The sequence below is a fragment of the Pagrus pagrus genome (assembly GCF_965226575.1).
Source record: "Pagrus pagrus genome assembly, chromosome: 23".
NCBI classification, from domain to species: Eukaryota; Metazoa; Chordata; class Actinopteri; order Spariformes; family Sparidae; genus Pagrus; species Pagrus pagrus.
The window spans coordinates 8845772-8864442 of record NC_140205.1 but is presented as its reverse complement, the minus strand read 5'-3'; the positions used below and the strand labels follow the sequence as shown (position 1 = coordinate 8864442).

The window sequence follows — 18671 nt, the reverse complement described above, 5'->3', positions numbered from 1 at the left end:
CCTGAGACCAGGGAGACAGTTGACTCCCTTTTGTCCAACTATGTTGCCTTAAAACAGAAAAATACGACTTCTGCCCTGAGACCAGGAGAGAGTCACCTGCCCTCAGACAAAATTGTGGGAAACAATGGTCTCTGCCCTGGGACCAGATGAGACTAAAAAGCCATGAGGCAGAAATCCTACAAAACAACTTCTGCCCTGAGACCAGAGGAGACAGTTGACTCCCTTTTGTCCAACTACGATGCCTTAAAAAAGGAAAATACGACTTCTGCCCTGAGACCAGGAGAGATTCACCTGCCCTCAGACAACTTCTGCCCTGAGACCAGGGAGACAGTTGACTCCCTTTTGTCCAACTACGTTGCCTTAAAACAGGAAAATACGACTTCTGCCCTGAGACCAGGGAGACAGTTGACTCCCTTTTGTCCAACTACGTTGCCTTAAAACAGGAAAATACGACTTCTGCCCTGAGACCAGGAGAGATTCACCTGCCCTCAGACAACTTCTGCCCTGAGACCAGGGAGACAGTTGACTCCCTTTTGTCCAACTATGTTGCCTTAAAACAGAAAAATACGACTTCTGCCCTGAGACCAGGAGAGATTCACCTGCCCTCAGACAAAATTGTGGGAAACAATGGTCTCTGCCCTGGGACCAGATGAGACTAAAAAGCCATGAGGCAGAAATCCTATAAAACAACTTCTGCCCTGAGACCAGAGGAGACAGTTGACTCCCTTTTGTCCAACTATGTTGCCTTAAAACAGAAAAATACGACTTCTGCCCTGAGACCAGGAGAGAGTCACCTGCCCTCAGACAAAATTGTGGGAAACAATGGTCTCTGCCCTGGGACCAGATGAGACTAAAAAGCCATGAGGCAGAAATCCTACAAAACAACTTCTGCCCTGAGACCAGAGGAGACAGTTGACTCCCTTTTGTCCAACCACGATGCCTTAAAACAGAAAAATACGACTTCTGCCCTGAGACCAGGAGAGATTCACCTGCCCTCAGACAAAATTGTGGGAAACAATGGTCTCTGCCCTGGGACCAGATTAGACTAAAAAGCCATGAGGAAAATCCTACAAAACAACTTCTGCCCTGAGACCAGAGGAGACAGTTGACTCTCTTTTGTCCGACTACGTTGCCTTAAACCAGAAAAATACGACTTCTGCCCTGAGACCAGGGAGACAGTTGACTCCCTTTTGTCCAACTACGTTGCCTTAAAACAGGAAAATACGACTTCTGCCCTGAGACCAGGAGAGATTCACCTGCCCTCAGACAACTTCTGCCCTGAGACCAGGGAGACAGTTGACTCCCTTTTGTCCAACTACGTTGCCTTAAAACAGGAAAATACGACTTCTGCCCTGAGACCAGGAGAGATTCACCTGCCCTCAGACAACGTCTGCCCTGAGACCAGGGAGACGGTTGACTCCCTTTTGTCCAACTACGTTGCCTTAAAACAGAAAAATACGACTTCTGCCTTGAGACCAGGGAGACAGTTGACTCTCTTTTGTCCAACTATGTTGCCTTAAAACAGAAAAATACGACTTCTGCCCTGAGACCAGGAGAGAGTCACCTGCCCTCAGACAAAATTGTGGGAAACAATGGTCTCTGCCCTGGGACCAGATGAGACTAAAAAGCCATGAGGCAGAAATCCTACAAAACAACTTCTGCCCTGAGACCAGAGGAGACAGTTGACTCCCTTTTGTCCAACTACGATGCCTTAAAAAAGGAAAATACGACTTTTGCCCTGAGACCAGGAGAGATTCACCTGCCCTCAGACAACTTCTGCCCTGAGACCAGGGAGACAGTTGACTCCCTTTTGTCCAACTACGTTGCCTTAAAACAGGAAAATACGACTTCTGCCCTGAGACCAGGAGAGATTCACCTGCCCTCAGACAACTTCTGCCCTGAGACCAGGGAGACAGTTGACTCCCTTTTGTCCAACTGCGTTGCCTTAAAACAGAAAAATACAACTTCTGCCCTGAGACCAGGAGAGATTCACCTGCCCTCAGACAAAATTGTGGGAAACAATGGTCTCCGCCCTGGGACCAGATGAGACTAAAAAGCCATGAGGAAAATCCTACAAAACAACTTCTGCCCTGAGACCAGAGGAGACAGTTGACTCTCTTTTGTCCGACTACGTTGCCTTAAACCAGAAAAATACGACTTCTGCCTGAGACCAGGAGAGATTCACATGCCCTCAGACAAAATTGTGGGAAACAATGGTCTCTGCCCTGGGACCAGATGAGACTAAAAAGCCACGAGGAAAATCCTTCAAAACAACTTCTGCCCTGAGACCAGAGGAGACATTTGACTCTCTTTTGTCCGACTACGTTGCCTTAAAACAGAAAAATACGACTTCTGCCTGAGACCAGGACTGATTCACCTACCCTCAGACAACTTCTGCCCTGAGACCAGATGAGACAGTTGACTCCCTTTTGTCCAACTACATTGCCTTAAAACAGAAAAATACAACTTCTGCCCTGAGACCAGGAGAGATTCACCTGCCCTCAGACAAAATTGTGGGAAACAATGGTCTCTGCCCTGGGACCAGATGAGACAGTTGACTTTCTTTTGTCCGACTACGTTGCCTTTAAACAGAAAAATACGACTTCTGTCTGAGACCAGGAGAGATTCACCTGCCCTCAGACAACTTCTGCCCTGAGACCAGAGGAGACAGTTGACTCCCTTTTGTCCAACTACGTTGCCTTAAAACAGAAAAATACGACTTCTGCCCTGAGACCAGGGAGACAGTTGACTCCCTTTTGTCCAACTACGTTGCCTTAAAACAGGAAAATACGACTTCTGCCCCGAGACCAGGAGAGATTCACCTGCCCTCAGACAACTTCTGCCCTGAGACCAGAGGAGACGGTTGACTCCCTTTTGTCCAACTACGTTGCCTTAAAACAGAAAAATACGACTTCTGCCCTGAGACCAGGGAGACAGTTGACTCCCTTTTGTCCAACTATGTTGCCTTAAAACAGAAAAATACGACTTCTGCCCTGAGACCAGGAGAGATTCACCTGCCCTCAGACAAAATTGTGGGAAACAATGGTCTCTGCCCTGGGACCAGATGAGACTAAAAAGCCATGAGGCAGAAATCCTACAAAACAACTTCTGCCCTGAGACCAGAGGAGACAGTTGACTCCCTTTTTGTCCAACTACGTTGCCTTAAAACAGAAAAATACAAATTCTGCCCTGAGACCAGTTTTTTCTTAATTGAAAATAATAAAATAAAGTTCAATTGACCTCGTTCACTGTCGTGCTTGATTTTTAGTGCCAGTTTCTTCAACAAACAATGGCCTTTGACTGTAGAAGCAACATAGTCAGGTGGTGTAACTGGTTTGTGTCGATTGGTTTAACCAGTATTTTTCATAAAAATATTATAATATACAGGAAAATTCATGTGGAATAAGATGTCATCCTCTATTGCAATGTATTAACATATATTTTTTAACAGTTTATACATAAATTCTCAAATATTATTATAAAACACAAAGTGTTTTCAGCATTTGTCCTGCTCTATATTACAAAAATGCACACAATTTAATTTAAAATAATCCTAATAAAATCTATTTTCATGTGACATTTTTAAATTAAGTAACTGTGCATACACTCTAGGTGGAAATAAATATTTCTCCTTTTGTTGTGGTTACACCACTTGACATTTTCAGGGGCAATCAGTCTTACCTTTCGTAAAAAATAGTTCAAATGTTATTTCAAATTACATGAAACCAACATAACGAAACATACATTTTAGCAAACCTGATGCAAGCTTTTAAAACATTTTTAAAAACATTTTTAAATTGCTCATAATGCAAACCCTTATTTGTCACTGACCCTGTTATCAAATTTTATGTTTTCCATTTTCCTGTTACTGAATTGAGAAAAAAATCTGCACTTTCAGGATTGAACTGAAGAAAGAAAGATGACGGCGGTTTATAAAGATGACCAGGAGGATTGGCTGACGGTGTGTCTCAAATACCTGCTCTTTGTTTTCAACTTTCTCTTCTGGGTAAGTGAAAGCAGTAAATGTATCCTCTTTTAAAGCTACTATACTCTTCACATCAAAAAAACTTAACATACTTGTAATTACTTGCAAAGTGGTGCTCAACCTGAGTTGATAAAGCTTAAGATTCAACCTTTTAGGCAGCCAGTTCATTGTCAGATCTCACAATGACTATGTACAAATAGGATTTTTTTTAAGTTAAGAGTAATTCAACCTAATTTTCATTGCATATGTTTAGTGAACAGGAAAGTGCCAGGCCCAAACACATCTCTACCCCCTTGTGCATTTGTAGGACAGTCTTGTGTCATTTTCGGTTGGCGTTTAGATCAAAGTTTGTATTACAGTTGAAAATATGTCAAAAATTGTATCTACTGCTGAGGAACTAAGTACACAATATTTATTTCAACCTGCTTGAGGTACTTTTAGGTTATTTTAATGTATTATTCTGGATTACTGCAGGAAACTATTACAAAATCTGCAGATTCCGTTTGGGTCTGGAAATCACCATAAGGCGAAGTAAAAGTGCTATAATGTTCCTGTGAAAACTGCAGACAGAGATACGTCAAGGAGAAGGAGTCTTGCAGGAACAGAGAGAGGATTAAAGATAGTTCTGATTCTGAAATGGCTCAACTATGGACTCGGCCCAAAGTGAGTCATAGATTATTTAGGGCTTGTCAGTGTATGGAGGGGAACAGTGTGTCAGACTGCGGCTCTCTGGCATCACACTTTATGATACTGCAATTGCTGCTAAAAGAGTAAGCTCTTACAGCTACTGTGCAGAATCACTGGGGCCACTTTGAAACATTTTCGACAGTATTGTGTGTGGGAGAGGTTTAAGAGATTCGGGTTGATGCTCAGTCACCACCTTAAAAACTCCTCTGTTGAGGAAACACATTGTCCCCCTCCTTGAACTACAGGCATATTTTTCCTCATTTTTCTTTTTTAGTCTGTTTTTCTGTCTACCGCTGCACCATTACAACATGTAACAGCCTTCAGGGGAGTACATCTTTTGCAAACAAGGACACATCATTCTATGAGGAATTTGTATCCTGTAAATGGTTTTGATACTGTATTTGTATCAACACGAATTAAATAAAAGTCCTAAATATGCTATAGTTCGGGAAGAGTCATCTCCCTCTGGGCTCTGTGTGTTTCCAAGTGGTGCCTCCTTGGTTGGGCATGTGTTGTTGTGAGTTTGTGGATCTTGCTTTTGACGGAAATGGAATGGGAGGATGAAGGGGAGAGACTTTCTGAGGCATTTCCTCTCCGTGCGCCTTTGAAACTAATGAGAGGAACAGATCTGGACGCCACCCTGCGTCTGTTATCCAGGATTGTTTATGAGGGAAGTGCTCATTATGCCCTGATGTGATCTCTGAAGTTCCACTGCTTCTGTGTCTGTTATATATGTTTAAGCTTGGCCACTTCTCCCAGTTTCTCTTTTTTTATTACCTTTCTTTTCTTTATGCCCTGTTTTATGCCCCTGTGCACCTCCACCCACTTTTTATGACTCAGTTCATAGCACTGTACTCACTTCCTATGTGTCACTTCCTGCCCTGTGAGCTGTTATGCTTTATTGTTTTTCATTTGTCTTCCTGTAAGATTGAATTGACACGACATACTCTGTTTCTCTGTTCAAGTCATCCATGTCTCCTCTTTCTCCATTTTTTGAATCAATATTTTTCAACCCGCTTTTTAAATCTTGTTTTTTTCACCCATATCAGTTTTACGATATCTCTTCATTTACCTTTTATACACTAATAATCCTTTTGTACCACCTCCTCCCTCTCCCTCTCCCCTTCTCTTCCAGGTTGGTGGAGCAGCAGTTTTGGGTGTAGGAATTTGGACACTGCTGGAGAAGAGTGACTACTTGAGTCTGCTGGCCTCCAGCACTTTTGCTGTCTCGACTTATATCCTCGTCCTGGCCGGCAGCCTGGTGGTGGTTACAGGCTTCTTGGGCTGCTGTGCTGTCATCCGGGAGCAGAGGAGCTGTCTTTCCACGGTGAGATGGGGAGACCCATGCCTTCGTGTTGTAGATGTTAAAACGTGGGGTAGATGGTACAATATGTTTACATATACAGATTAAAATAGTTTTCATTTTCATTCAGTCATTTTGTTTGCACACAGATGTGTTTAAGGTCTGCCATTACAAATACAAAAGGAGGGTTGGTTTCTCTGAGAAGGCAGATGTGCAGGTAACGGTTACTTCTAATATGCCTTTCAGTAGCTGTACTGTAACTGAACAATGGCCAGCAACAGAAGACTGCAGTTTTACTTGGAAGCCAAGCTATAGAGAGAGTGTGTGTGTGTGTGTGTGTGTGTGTGTGTGTGTGTGTGTGTGTGTGTTTTAATACAGTTAAATCAACCCAAAATCTAATCTTGGTTGAGGACTGATTCATTATATCACCCTGTCCTCTAATGATATGACTTGAAATTAATATCGCATTTACCTCTAATGATGATTGAAACGATGATTGCGTTCTCTAATAAGCTGGGCACACAGTGTGCGATTTTAATTGATCTTGGACATTGTGTGAGCTCATACTGCACGTCTTCTACACTTCTATGCTCACACCGTACACATAAGCTGACCGTCCACATCATGGGTGCCCACACTGAATGTAAGCACAGAAATCCAGTGTTTGTTTTGTCCATTTTTAATTCCATTAAAGTTTATTCAAACAAGATGGCAAAAAGAGAAAGTCAGCAGTACTTGTAATTCCACTATGAATGGGAAATTAGAAAGGAAAAAAAGAAATATGGAGCATCAGATGGCTGAAAAACATGGAGAATATGGTGCCTGTTCTGCAGCAAATATCAGTTTAATATCACAGCAGTCTCAAGACTTCCTTTTTAGCCACAACATGTCAATTACTACTCCACTAGCGTTAAAATGAGCTCCCTGTGGTTTATTACAGGTCTTTTGACAACAGCCATGGAGGATATCGGTCTGTGGAAATGCTCAAAGACAGGAGACCAAAATGTCTGACATCACATGCCAGAAATCTATCAGATTGTCCCAGAGCCAGAGTGTTGTTTGGGCTATTAATCAAGCATCTTGACCCCCCCCCCCCAACCAGTGTGGGCTAAAACTGAGCTGAATCTGTACAGTGTCCGTCCGGCTGTAGTGTCATTGCCATATTTATTTTTATTTGGCAAAATGGAAAAACTTTCACTTCACATTCACTTTCTCTATTCTTTCTATATTCAATTTCATAGTAATTACGAATGCTGTATGCATGACGAATGTGCTGCTCCTGTCTTTTGTGCTTCTTCAGAAGGAAGCTACCTTTTGCTAATTGAAGTACGTACAATTGAACAAAATCGTAAATGCATATCATTAAATCATTAATATTTAATCATTATATTCTAGTACTGATGTTGGTGAACAATATGCTAACTTATTGGCAAGCTTACTTGTTAGCACAGCCTGCTTGTGAGCAAGCTAACTTGCTTATCCCACAGTAGCTCATTCGGCTACAGCCAAGTAGGCAGTAGAATATAATGATTACATTTTAATGATTTAAAGCTGCAGTTGAATATTTTGTTCATATTTCCATTTGGGAAAGTAAGCTTACTTTTTCAGAAGCACAAAGGAATTTTAAAGGAAGTACAGGAGCAGCCTACAGATGATGTCAGAGAGCTGTGATTGGTTGATCTCAATGTTTATCCAGGAACACAATGTGGTATGTTGATCCAGAGCACATCCTACTTTGCCAAGTCAAGTTGTGTTCTCTATAGTTTGTAATACACACAATTGCTTGTGTTAATACCTTTCTTGCAGTTAGTATCTAAAAAAATTAATGTACCTTACTTTTTTTTTGTAATAACAAGAATTGATACAGGATGCATACTAGATACTCAAGATAAAAATAAGTTGTATTTACAGTAGTATGTAAGTAGGATACAGGATAATGTTAAACAACTTGACGCTCGTGGTCTGAAGGAGTCTCCACTGCTAGAAGCTTTTATCAAACATTTCTGACATAGGTTGGTTATTCCTCATGTTGCACATGTTTGAAACATGATCTCAGTTATGTAATATGAATGATCATGTGGGCAACAGTGCTGATGGTCCTTGTAAGTGGTCCGAGATTGTCATTGCTCGGTGCTCGCCCACGTGTACACAAAGGTTTGCACTCTCTGCACAACTACATGCAACAACGTAACACGGACCTTCTCTGGTCGAAGGTTCTATCACTGCATGTTGACAAATGGCTCTGACAGGACCCTTACTGTCCTCATTATTTTACAGAGACAGGGCCCAGTGGGAGAGAAGCAGGCGGGAGGTGAACGTTCACTGCCGCAGGACTATTTATAGGTCTATCTATCTACTGTTGATGGATGGAGCAATAGGAAAGAGAAACGGGCTTGCAGGAGTGAAGAAAGAAATGCGTAGAAGATTCAGAGTCTGTGTGGTGCATTTTGGTTGAATATTATCTGTTGATGAGCTATTTATAGATTAGTTTGGGGAGATTAATGAGTGATGCCAGCATGTATGTGTGTGTATGTGTGTAAAGAAAGTTGGCATTTTGTGTGGGCAGCAGGCACACAGACTGGACTGTTGTTGTTTTGTTTTTTTTAAATCTTGTAACCAAGAGTTACAGAGCAGGCTGGCGTTTCTGCATGATGTAATTACTGTGACAGCAGCAAAACAGAAGAAAATGTTTGCCTAAGTGTCATATGTTCATTTAGTGTGATCATCGCTCTCCTGTGGCTGTTTGTTTGACCAGTTTGCCGTCATTTTGTTTCCCGCGTCATGCAGGATGGGTAGTAGCATCTGTCTCTCCATAATGATCTCGAGTAAAGCAGCGCTGTTGCTGCTGTCAAACTGTTGTGTCCCACTCTGAGACAGGTGGGCCTAATTAGTTGTATGTGTGTGCTTGCATTACATTGCATGGCCCGTGTGTGTTTGTGTGTGGGTGTGTGTGGTATATGAACCATTTTACAAAGAATTAAAGTTCGTGCTTGCGTTATTTTACTGCTGCCTGAGCACTCTACATGTGTGGGCGATGTGTTCACTACAGTTTACATAAGCTCTGCATTTCAACACGTACAATAGTGCTCATCATGGATGAAGCCTATAATTAGAGCCATCAGTGTTTATTTTTCGTAGATGTTTTTGTTCATGTTTATGTTGCGATGATTGATATTTAAAGCACTTTATTTAGTTTTTGCCAGGATGGTGTTTTGAAGTTAATTATGAAACATATTAGAGCTGTTCTCAAGCAGCATGGAGAGCTCTTTAAAGATGCCCGAGAGAAATGGGATTCCACAGACTGTCAAATAGATTTTTGGTCGTCTCATTTTGCGCAGCATTGCCATCTGTGTTAGAAGTGACAGATGCAGCATGATGACAGTTGATGGAAGTTTTTATTATTGAGCCGTCACGAGTGTGAGCAACTTTCTCAAATGAGTTACCACAGTCCTCAGCATACCTCTCTTAATTTCCTCTTTCTCATCCACAGTACTTCTTCTTCCTGCTGGTGATCTTCTTGATTGAACTGGTGGCTGGAGTACTGGCTTATGTCTATTACCAGAGGGTAAGTGATCACTACTTAATGAAGTTAAAAGTGCTTCATAGTTATTTAGTTGTAGTTTAGGGTGGTGACGGATGATCTCTGCATTTAACTGTACGCCACAGTGGTCACTTGAAGACTTAGTCACGTTTATTTGGTTTACTTGCTGCCTGTAGGCCCTCTTCTGTGCTCACGCTGCACTAGAAGAAAGAGTTAAAAACCTCAATATTTCTTTCCAGATAACCATCATGAGACCCATTGGTCCTGATGAGTCTTATACTAAAATATTTTGATGTTTATTTAGTGGATAGAAAGTAGGATGCAGACAGGGATTCAGTAAGTGAGGCTGTTGTGCTCAGAGAAGGTTTTAATTACTCTTTATGTGTTACAGATTGTGTTTGGCCTCTGGGTTTGTGTTAAAGAGCAGCACTTTTCTACAAAATAGCTCGTTAAAGCTCTGCAGTGAAGACACTTCTGAGAATTGCAGCAGGGCAAGAAAAAACCGAATTATTCTTGACAGTATTGTGGGTATTTGTGAAAAATTCCCGCAATGCAATCATTTGACTGTGTGTAGTATCCAGTGGTGGCTTTCACTGAATGTGTGGCATCTTAATTTTCTGACTCATCTTGATTTTGACGCATTTGCATAATGCACACTCAGCCGGAGGGCTAACTACGATTCTAAATTTCCACTGTGCCACCGTCGTGTCTAACTGCAGTTAGCTTTTACCTCTCAGGGCATCATGCGATTATGGTGAGAAGGTACTGTAGACCCTGTTCATGCTCTTTATAGTGTCATAAGTGTTTCTCCTCAAGCTTCGGGGGTATTTTCACTTCCTGCTGAATTCTCTACCTAAGTTTCACCTGTGTCGGATCTTGGCAAAGGCCTTTTTATTAAAACATGAACAATGTTAGATTAAACGTGGGAGGAAAAGTATTTCAGTGGCTTCATCTCATTAAGCATCTGTAAATGTAAGTAAATATCCAAGTCTGACTAAGTTAAGACATGAAATGCATATAAATTTAATGTATTGAGCTGAGACATTTCGTACAAAAACATGACTATCGTGAATGAATACAGAAATATAAATAGATATGCTAAAATATATACCTAACTAAATAAATGAGCTTATGATAATCACATTAATTATCACTGTACATCTCCTTTCCTGCTATAATAGCAGAGGTGCCTAAAAGCAGAGGAAAAACCTTAAACAGTGTTTAAAAATGCTTCTACGAGTTTTCTTCTTCATTCAGGTTTTAACTTACCTCTTGATTACCATACAGCCTATCTGTGATTTTTGATGACTGAGTTCAGGACATCATTGAGGATGCTTCTCGTGGTCTTTGTTCCGTCTCAAAGGACATGAAAGACGATGATGAGCCACTGGAGAATCTGCAGTCGATCTTTGAGCTGTGTTTTTTTTTTTTTTTTGCCGTTCTTCCTTTTTCTGTTTGAATGTGGGTTGTCACTGTTTGCCACCTGCACTGAGCATTATGCTCAACCTCTGGAGTCTTATCTAACACACAGCTCTTAGGATCTTGTTATCTCACAAACATCCACCTGTCAGTCAGCTAAGACTGCAAAGAACACCGTGCTATCTGCGGGCAAGCTCAGAGATTTATTATAATGGAAAAGGGTTCAGAACAGGATAGAATCACTTTAAAGATAAGGGCTCTCATCTTCTCTCTGTTTCTCTTGCCTCTCCTGAGTGAGTGTGTGTGTGTGTGTGTGCTCACAAACATATACACACATCGCAGGCTATGTTTAAAGTCTTATTTTTGCATTATTATTTTCTTTTCAATCACAGCACTCACAGATGCGTGGGAGTAGCTATATGTCTCTCTTGCCCTAATCCTCCCACTCTTTCCCTTTTGTCAAGAGTATCACTCTGAAACTCTCTCACCTTATAGTCTTTGCTCCTGTACATTTTTGTGTCCCATTGTGTGATCAAAGAAGCCGCTCGTGGTTACAAAATAAAGCTTGTTCTTTCCCGTAAATATCCCCTCATCTTCTCTGTCTCACGCACACTGTTTCTCACTGTGTGCCTGCTGTCTCTGTCTTCGTTCCAGCTGAGTGAGGAGCTTAAGCAGCATCTCAATCAGACTATGACGGAGAACTACGCCCAGCCAGGAAAGGAGGCCATCACATCAGCCGTGGACAAACTACAACAGGACGTACGGGCTATATTTGCTAAAGCCTCTGAGGTTTTGTTTGGTTTATGTCAGGTTATATGCTGCCCTTTTCTCCAGCTAGCATGGTAAAGTATAGTTGCACTTGTTGTAAGTTGATTCTCCATGACTCAGTCTGCAGCTAGCAAATGTGAAGTAGTTTTAAATTATGCTGAAATTCAGTAGAAGTTGCTCTTAGTTTGCTGAAGGATTGTTCCAAAAAGGAGCCGAGAAACAGCCAGGGCTAAATAAATTTTGTCCACGTCCCTGAGAGGAAAAGGAGTCTCTCCCTTCAGCTGTGAGTATTGTCAAAGTTTACAGAAGGCTGATTTTAGGAAGTGGTTTGAGCCAAATTAATTAATCTCAGTTAAACCTCACAAAACTGGCTCAGTTATTACAAAAGGAGGAGGGATTTGTGCTTTTCCACCAATGTTACATGAAACCAAACCCCTTTTCTTTCTCTTTCTGCCTCTCCAGTTCAAGTGCTGTGGCAGCAACAACTCCCACGATTGGACGATGAGTGTGTACATTTCGTCGAAGCCGGCAGACGGCAGGGTGGTGCCCGACAGCTGCTGTAAAACCGTCACCTCTCACTGTGGCAAGAGAGACCACCCCTCCAACATCTACAAAGTGGAGGTGAGATGATTTCTAAATGACAGCCGCCATATTAAGTCTAACTCGATGTAAATATCAGAAATGCTCCTGCCACAATGAGACAATATCAACAGAATAGTTTTGAGATTTTCGCATTTCCTGATATTTTGCCTGTTTTATGTTGTATGTTTATTTATTTTTCCTGAAAGTAATGAAACTGTAAGGGAGGATAAAGTATTTGTCTGAAAATGTACTCAAGATAAATAGACTGGACTTTACCAGCTTTAATAAACCCACATGTTCATGAAATTAGTCATTGAGAGTGTGAGCCTAATGTCCACGTGTACAATGGTATGTATTCTCTATTATATGATTTTATTTTTAACATTGAGCCTTTGTCTCTGCAGGGTGGCTGCATCACTAAGCTGGAGCAGTTTCTGGCTGACCACCTGTTGGTCATTGGTGCTGTGGGAATAGGAGTGGCTTGTCTGCAGGTAGGTAAAATATGACATGTAGTTCAGACAGGTATTGAAGAAGCTGAATACTGTTCCGCTGTTCTTTATATAAGCCCAATTATTATTTTAGCAATAATGACGCCGCTTTTACCTCTCTGAATGAAGTGCCGCCCTTTGTTGAACAACGCCCGACAGATGGATTGTAATGTTTCCATTACTGAAAATGTACCCTCGCAGGTCAACAACCCCTAAATGGACTCTTCTTTTCATCTCACCCTAGTCTCTTTGTTATCATTATCTGATTTATTCAATCCTGTGATTTGATTTGTCCCAGTCTGAGATGGACTAAAGCTTTTAAGCCTTACAGAGGGGTGCGTTTTTTTTACAATTCTGTGCTGGCTGACAGTCCTCTTGTAGCTCTGCATCACCTCTTTGTAAATTAATTTGAGGGAAACTTGAGAGCAAAGAAACCTGTGCTGATTCTTCCCAGTGGTATTCATAAACCTGATGCAGCATTTAATGGGCGACATTTTACATGCTGGCGCTGAGAATAAGTTCAGACGTCCTGCTGCCATGAGACCAGAAGTTCTCTGCCGTAATTATTGAGGCTTGCAACAGTGGAAGATGAGCGATCACTAGACTGTAATCTCCTTGAGGCAGGTAACAGTTTTTTTTAATCCCCAAATCTGAGGGGATTATGCTTAACATATAGATGAGATGTTAAATATATGGAACATACCTGGAGAAATGGATGTAAAATCCAAAGTGCCACGTGAACCTGTTCATTCTGATTTAACACCTTCCAATTCAAGCATGTTCGCTTTCCTTTTGTACTGTATGTCTTGTCTTTGTCCACTGTTTAAGTATACGTCTCTCTCTGTAGAAACTGTCAGACTCACTGAAATCAAATTTATATTAATTTAGACGAGCTGTGGTTTTCATCTGTAATTTATGTGTTTCACACTAACCTATGTGTGGGGAATTGTGCTGTGTGTCTTTGTCTCTGTGTGTGTGGTGTTACTGTAGCTGGCCGGGGCTGTCTTGACAGCCTGCTTTATCTATCTGCTCTATAAAGAAGAGGAGGAGGACTTCGGTACATTGTGATTTAGCTCTAGAGCAGCTTTGCGGTTTAATCAACTGGAGAGACAAGGTTGGAGGGCATTGTGAAAATTTGATATCTGACTGCATGTTTGTCCCTGTGTGGCTGTCGGCTCTGTGGTAAACGTGAAATCTATGGGCTACACATACTAAATGAACATATTTATGTTCTTCTCACGAGACCCTTTGCCTGTCTGCCTGCCTGGCTTTGGCTTTATTTTGCAGATCATTGCTCTGCATGCATGGTGTGATGATGGGCTGTTGTGGCTGAGAAGGATGTGATAAAGGTCAAACACGTCATGAGAATGGCTTGATTAATCAAAACTTAACCGCTTCTGCACAATGATGTTGTTAGCAAGAACCCAGCTCTTTATCTTCATACAGTAACAGTGGCGCCTTATTCTAAGTACCTGTGCTGACAAGAAAAGGAACAACAACTATGGTGTGTTTTACATTGTATACCAAGGTTTTACTATATATTCCTAATGGCAGTTTCCTTTAAAGGGTAACTCCATCAATTTTCCACATTAAATTGTGTTTACAGGTCTTAGGTAGTTCTACTTCATGAATGTGAAAAAAAGTAGCATTGTGGGTAATGTAGGCGCTAGGTTTTAAAAAGGAAGGAGAGCGGGTGGAATAAAAATGGCGATATCTTTGTTTTGTTGTATTGGTTTTGATCATTTGTTATTAAAATGTCTGTAATGAATCCAGTGTTTTAGGAATGCAATGCTAGACCCATGGTGCCTACATTAGCCATAATGCAATTTAGCTACTGAGTGACATCAATGGACGCACTTTTACAGATTATATGCAGCTTCCTCTGGAGCCACAAAAAGTTTTATACTACTGTTTCACATATGCAGTAGTCCTCCCCTAGACCTGTAAATACACTTGTGTAAAATTGGTGGAGTTACCCTTTAAGTTCAAACGGTAACTAGGAGTGGGGATGGATTTGATATGCAATTTTGATATAATTCTATTGTACTCTGATATTTACAAAAGTTGGTTGCAAGAGAAATTACCTAACTGTGATTGATTTATTTTTTCAAATGACTGAAATTGAAGGAAAGGTAATACCAGGACACTTTTTCACACATTTTTCTCAGCCACCTCTTAGTACATTAGTATTCAGGAAAAGCATTAGTGTTGTTGCTATAGTTACTTGCAATCAAAATAAATTAGGCTATCATGAAAATTGAGTTTCTTGAACAGTAATTCAAGGAATAATGACTGACTGGAACTCTGTTTGGATGCCCAGTTGTGCAATCTTAACAGACACCCGCCATCCAACTGGGAATAAGTATTTTCTTTCTGTCTGTTTTGTTTTTTACACTGTTACATCATTGCTTTTTTTCCCTCTCGGTTCTCCTGTCTTCTGAAATTAGGCTTCCAGAAAACAGAAACACAGAGAGGCTGTTTTTCTCACCTCTCCTCTCATTGAGCCAATTTTTTTTTTTGCTTCTGCATCTCCATCACCGGTTGTGATGGAGATGGAAAAAAAAAAAACTTGCCCGCAGAGAGATTGTGATGAGCCAATACACAATGCTGACTCGCTCGATAAGGCTTTCTCAGAGGGCTTTTAGAGACTCAAAGATTGAATCTTGGCACTTGCCTGTTTATCCATCAAGCCTGGCAGGCCCAGTGGCGTAGGTCAATATCTGTTCCTGCGGTTCTTCCTTTATTTTTGACCTTTTCTATAGTAGTGTACAGCAAAGTGCTTCTGTAAAGCATGTCTCATGGAATGTATAAGGTTCTGTATACATCTACAGTATGAGCTTGGTGCCAAGAGATTACAGTATCAGATAATGTGTCCTTATAAATGTAGAAACCTCCAGATGAATTTAAATAGCAGTATCAGCTTATAGACTGTTTTGTTTACTTGGACTTCATATTGGAATACAATTTGGATGTTAAGTCTTTTTTTTCTTCTTTAAAATGTTCCTTTACATTTCCCTTCTTACATTAACAGCTGAATCATGCAGTTACATAGTTGGGAACTTAAAAATTAAGCTCTCCCAGGTTATACCAGGAAATTGGTACCATTTCCCACAAATTTGTGATTTTTGTCAGCAGAATTATTTGTTTTTCACTGTGAAGAAAATGAATAACAAACATTAATATTTGTGCGTACGTTTTCTTCCTGAGCCCGCCCTCAGCGCCTCATTGTGCATCTGCTTGTGTAAGCCTGTGCACACACATGCTGCTGCAATAACGGCTGCTTGACTCCTGACATCCCCATAGTAACCAGCTCCATTCTAACCCCATCACCTTTAACCCCTCTCTATCCTCACAGTCAATAGCATTCGAGCTTCCTGCAGTCCTCCATGGTGACTGAGCAGCGCTTTTTGACCTCACACTTCCTGTTTTCAGATCTGTGGGATGGTGTTCACCAGCTGCTTGTACAGAAGGATCAAGACGGAGCCTTACTGAGCAGGCCGGGCCCTCAACACACCACCTTCGACAGACAGATGAAACAATGACCTGCTGATATCTAACCTTCAACCTCTGAATCTTGAACTCTGACCGGGTGCTCTAAACCGACTGCACAGACACATTTCAGGTCTAAAGCGATCAGAAACAAATTGTGACACTGACCAATCAGGCTGATTTTTGGTTCTTCTTGTACAGCATTGCACTTATTTTACAGTGTACCTCTTTCCAGGCTCATACATCTCTGATACCTGACCTTGATCTTCTGGAACAACATGTCTGCTTGCATCATTGCCTTGGCTTAGATGCATGCTTAAGTTTGAGCAGGACAAAAGAAAAGGGACAAATGTACTCAATGAATGATGATACAGACAGATTTATCATGTTTTCACTGTGCAAAGATTAATCTTGTCTTTTTGGCCATTCCAGTACTTGAGTAAGCTTAGTAAAGGACACAGTGTCCTTTGAAAGGTAATTTATGGTTGTATCTTTGGAGAACACATTGTGCCTCTTTCACGTTTCTGCTGGTAACTGATTTGCATTCATTCTGTGCCTGAAATCTTTAAAAAGGGAGCTGACAATGCACTGTGACAGACAGCAGTAAAATAAGTCTAGTTTACTATCGTAATATATATTTTTAGTTATGTCTATATTCATGAAAATAGCAGCACTGAATGTTGAACTGTATTAAAGAAACTGAACACACGTATGCCTACAAACATCAAGACGTTCCCCCTGAAGTATGGGGGAAAGTCATTTTCTCAAGTGTTTGCCAGATCCCTTAATTTATAACTCCATCTAGTGGTTGGCACAAGTTACATACAATGCTGCGTGCTATTACCATGCTGCAGTAAAGGCACTAAAAAATACATGTCAGATGGTAGTTTGAAACATTAACAGACATTACCTTCTGTGAATTTTAGGCTTATTTTCATTCTTTCCTCGACACACTATGGTTTAATTCTCTACAGTGAAGGAGCTGACATCGTTGAAAGCCAAAGAAAACTGTTGAAAATGTTGTTTTACTGCCTAATCCATCACTTGCCTTCCCTTTTCCAACATATATTACATAAGAAACACTGTAGAGGTGTTTAGTCTTGGCTTGGCTGTTGTGGAATTTAAAAAGTGAAATATCCATTTGACCTTTTTCATTGAAATCCTTGCAACAATACAACATCATTGCCAAGACTCAGTACTCTGTGGAGGGACCTCCTGGAAATTGTTTTCCCCACTGATGAACTCACAAATGACGGGTGCTAATGTGTGTAAATGGTTGTTGATGAGATAATTATGTAACATTGGCCTGTGCTCCAACTACTGACTGTGTTATTCAAAATATTGATATGAAACTCATAAATAAATGTTTAAATATTGTTGCATTAAGAAAGTGCTGTGTGGTAATGTGAGACAAATATTTAATAGTTGTTCTGGACCTGATGACATGGTTGGTGTTTGGCACTACTCTAGTTGATGAGATTGTGATCACAGGAGCATTATGTGTAGTTAAATCAGTTTATTTATCGAGGCCAGAATCATAAGTTTGTCCCGGAGGGCTTTACAGATTGTACATCATTTGTCATGTGTACATGGACCTACTGTACGTGTGTCAGCTGGAGAAGTAAACCACTAGAGGGAGCCAAAGACTTTCCATTTGCAGTGGTACAGCCGTAAGTGGCATGAGAGCAGAGGATACTCTTATCTGACTACCTGTTAGTGTTATGTATGTTTAAGATTCACTTTTGACACGTCTGATCTGTTTAGGGCTCATAAAAACTGTGTTATATATAATCTGCATGTGTCTCTAATGTAGGAGGCTCAAATAAATTGAAATAATCCTGTAGAAATATGTTAAAAAGTGGGTCTCTCGGCTGTGAAGCTATATTTGGCAATATTTGTGGCACATACTTTTTATGTGATAGAACTATACTATAGGAGTACTACTGCATATGTGATAAAGTAGGATAAAGCCTTTTGTGGCTCCAGAGGAAGCTGCATGCAATATCATAAATTGCCTCCACGGATGTCACTCAGTGGCTCAGTTGCATTGTGGGCAGCAAACTTAAAAAAAAAATCCTAACTTAAAGGTTCAATATTTAAGAATTTTAGTTTAAAACATGAAAAGACTATAATTATCAACACAATGTGAAGAAATAACAAATTTGCTCTTATGTCAAAATCATCTATGTACTGTGTTGCAGAGATATCTACTGAAGTTAGCATGCTAACCAGCTAGCCCTGGGCCTGAAAACCTTTTTCTCCTGGCGGTCCAAAGCTCCTGCGCTATTGGTGTAGACATCGAGACTCCCCCAGTAGTCTGGCTAGCTGAACGACTAACTGAACTAACAAGGTAACGACGGCTACAGTCAGCTGCAGCTACAGTGCCCTATATGTTTCGAGTATAAAATA

At 40.9% G+C, this 18671-nt stretch overlaps 1 protein-coding gene across 2 annotated transcripts in view; it reads left to right on the top strand.

Annotated features, from left to right (window-relative positions):
- Positions 1-17828, top strand: part of tspan11 (tetraspanin 11) — a 41397-nt gene extending 23569 nt beyond the window's left edge. The window contains exons 2-9 of one of the 2 annotated variants that reach the window (XM_084345752.1): positions 3899-4006; positions 5808-5999; positions 9466-9540; positions 11590-11694; positions 12166-12324; positions 12690-12776; positions 13764-13887; positions 16206-16294. In XM_084345752.1, the coding sequence (XP_084201878.1) occupies positions 3920-4006; positions 5808-5999; positions 9466-9540; positions 11590-11694; positions 12166-12324; positions 12690-12776; positions 13764-13841 (783 nt within the window). In that variant the 5' untranslated portion in view covers positions 3899-3919 and the 3' untranslated portion in view covers positions 13842-13887; positions 16206-16294. Of the gene's footprint in view, positions 1-3898; positions 4007-5807; positions 6000-9465; positions 9541-11589; positions 11695-12165; positions 12325-12689; positions 12777-13763; positions 13888-16205 lie in introns of both variants that reach the window. The other variant, XM_084345753.1, reaches the window with a different exon arrangement.
- The last annotated feature ends 843 nt before the right edge of the window (positions 17829-18671 follow it).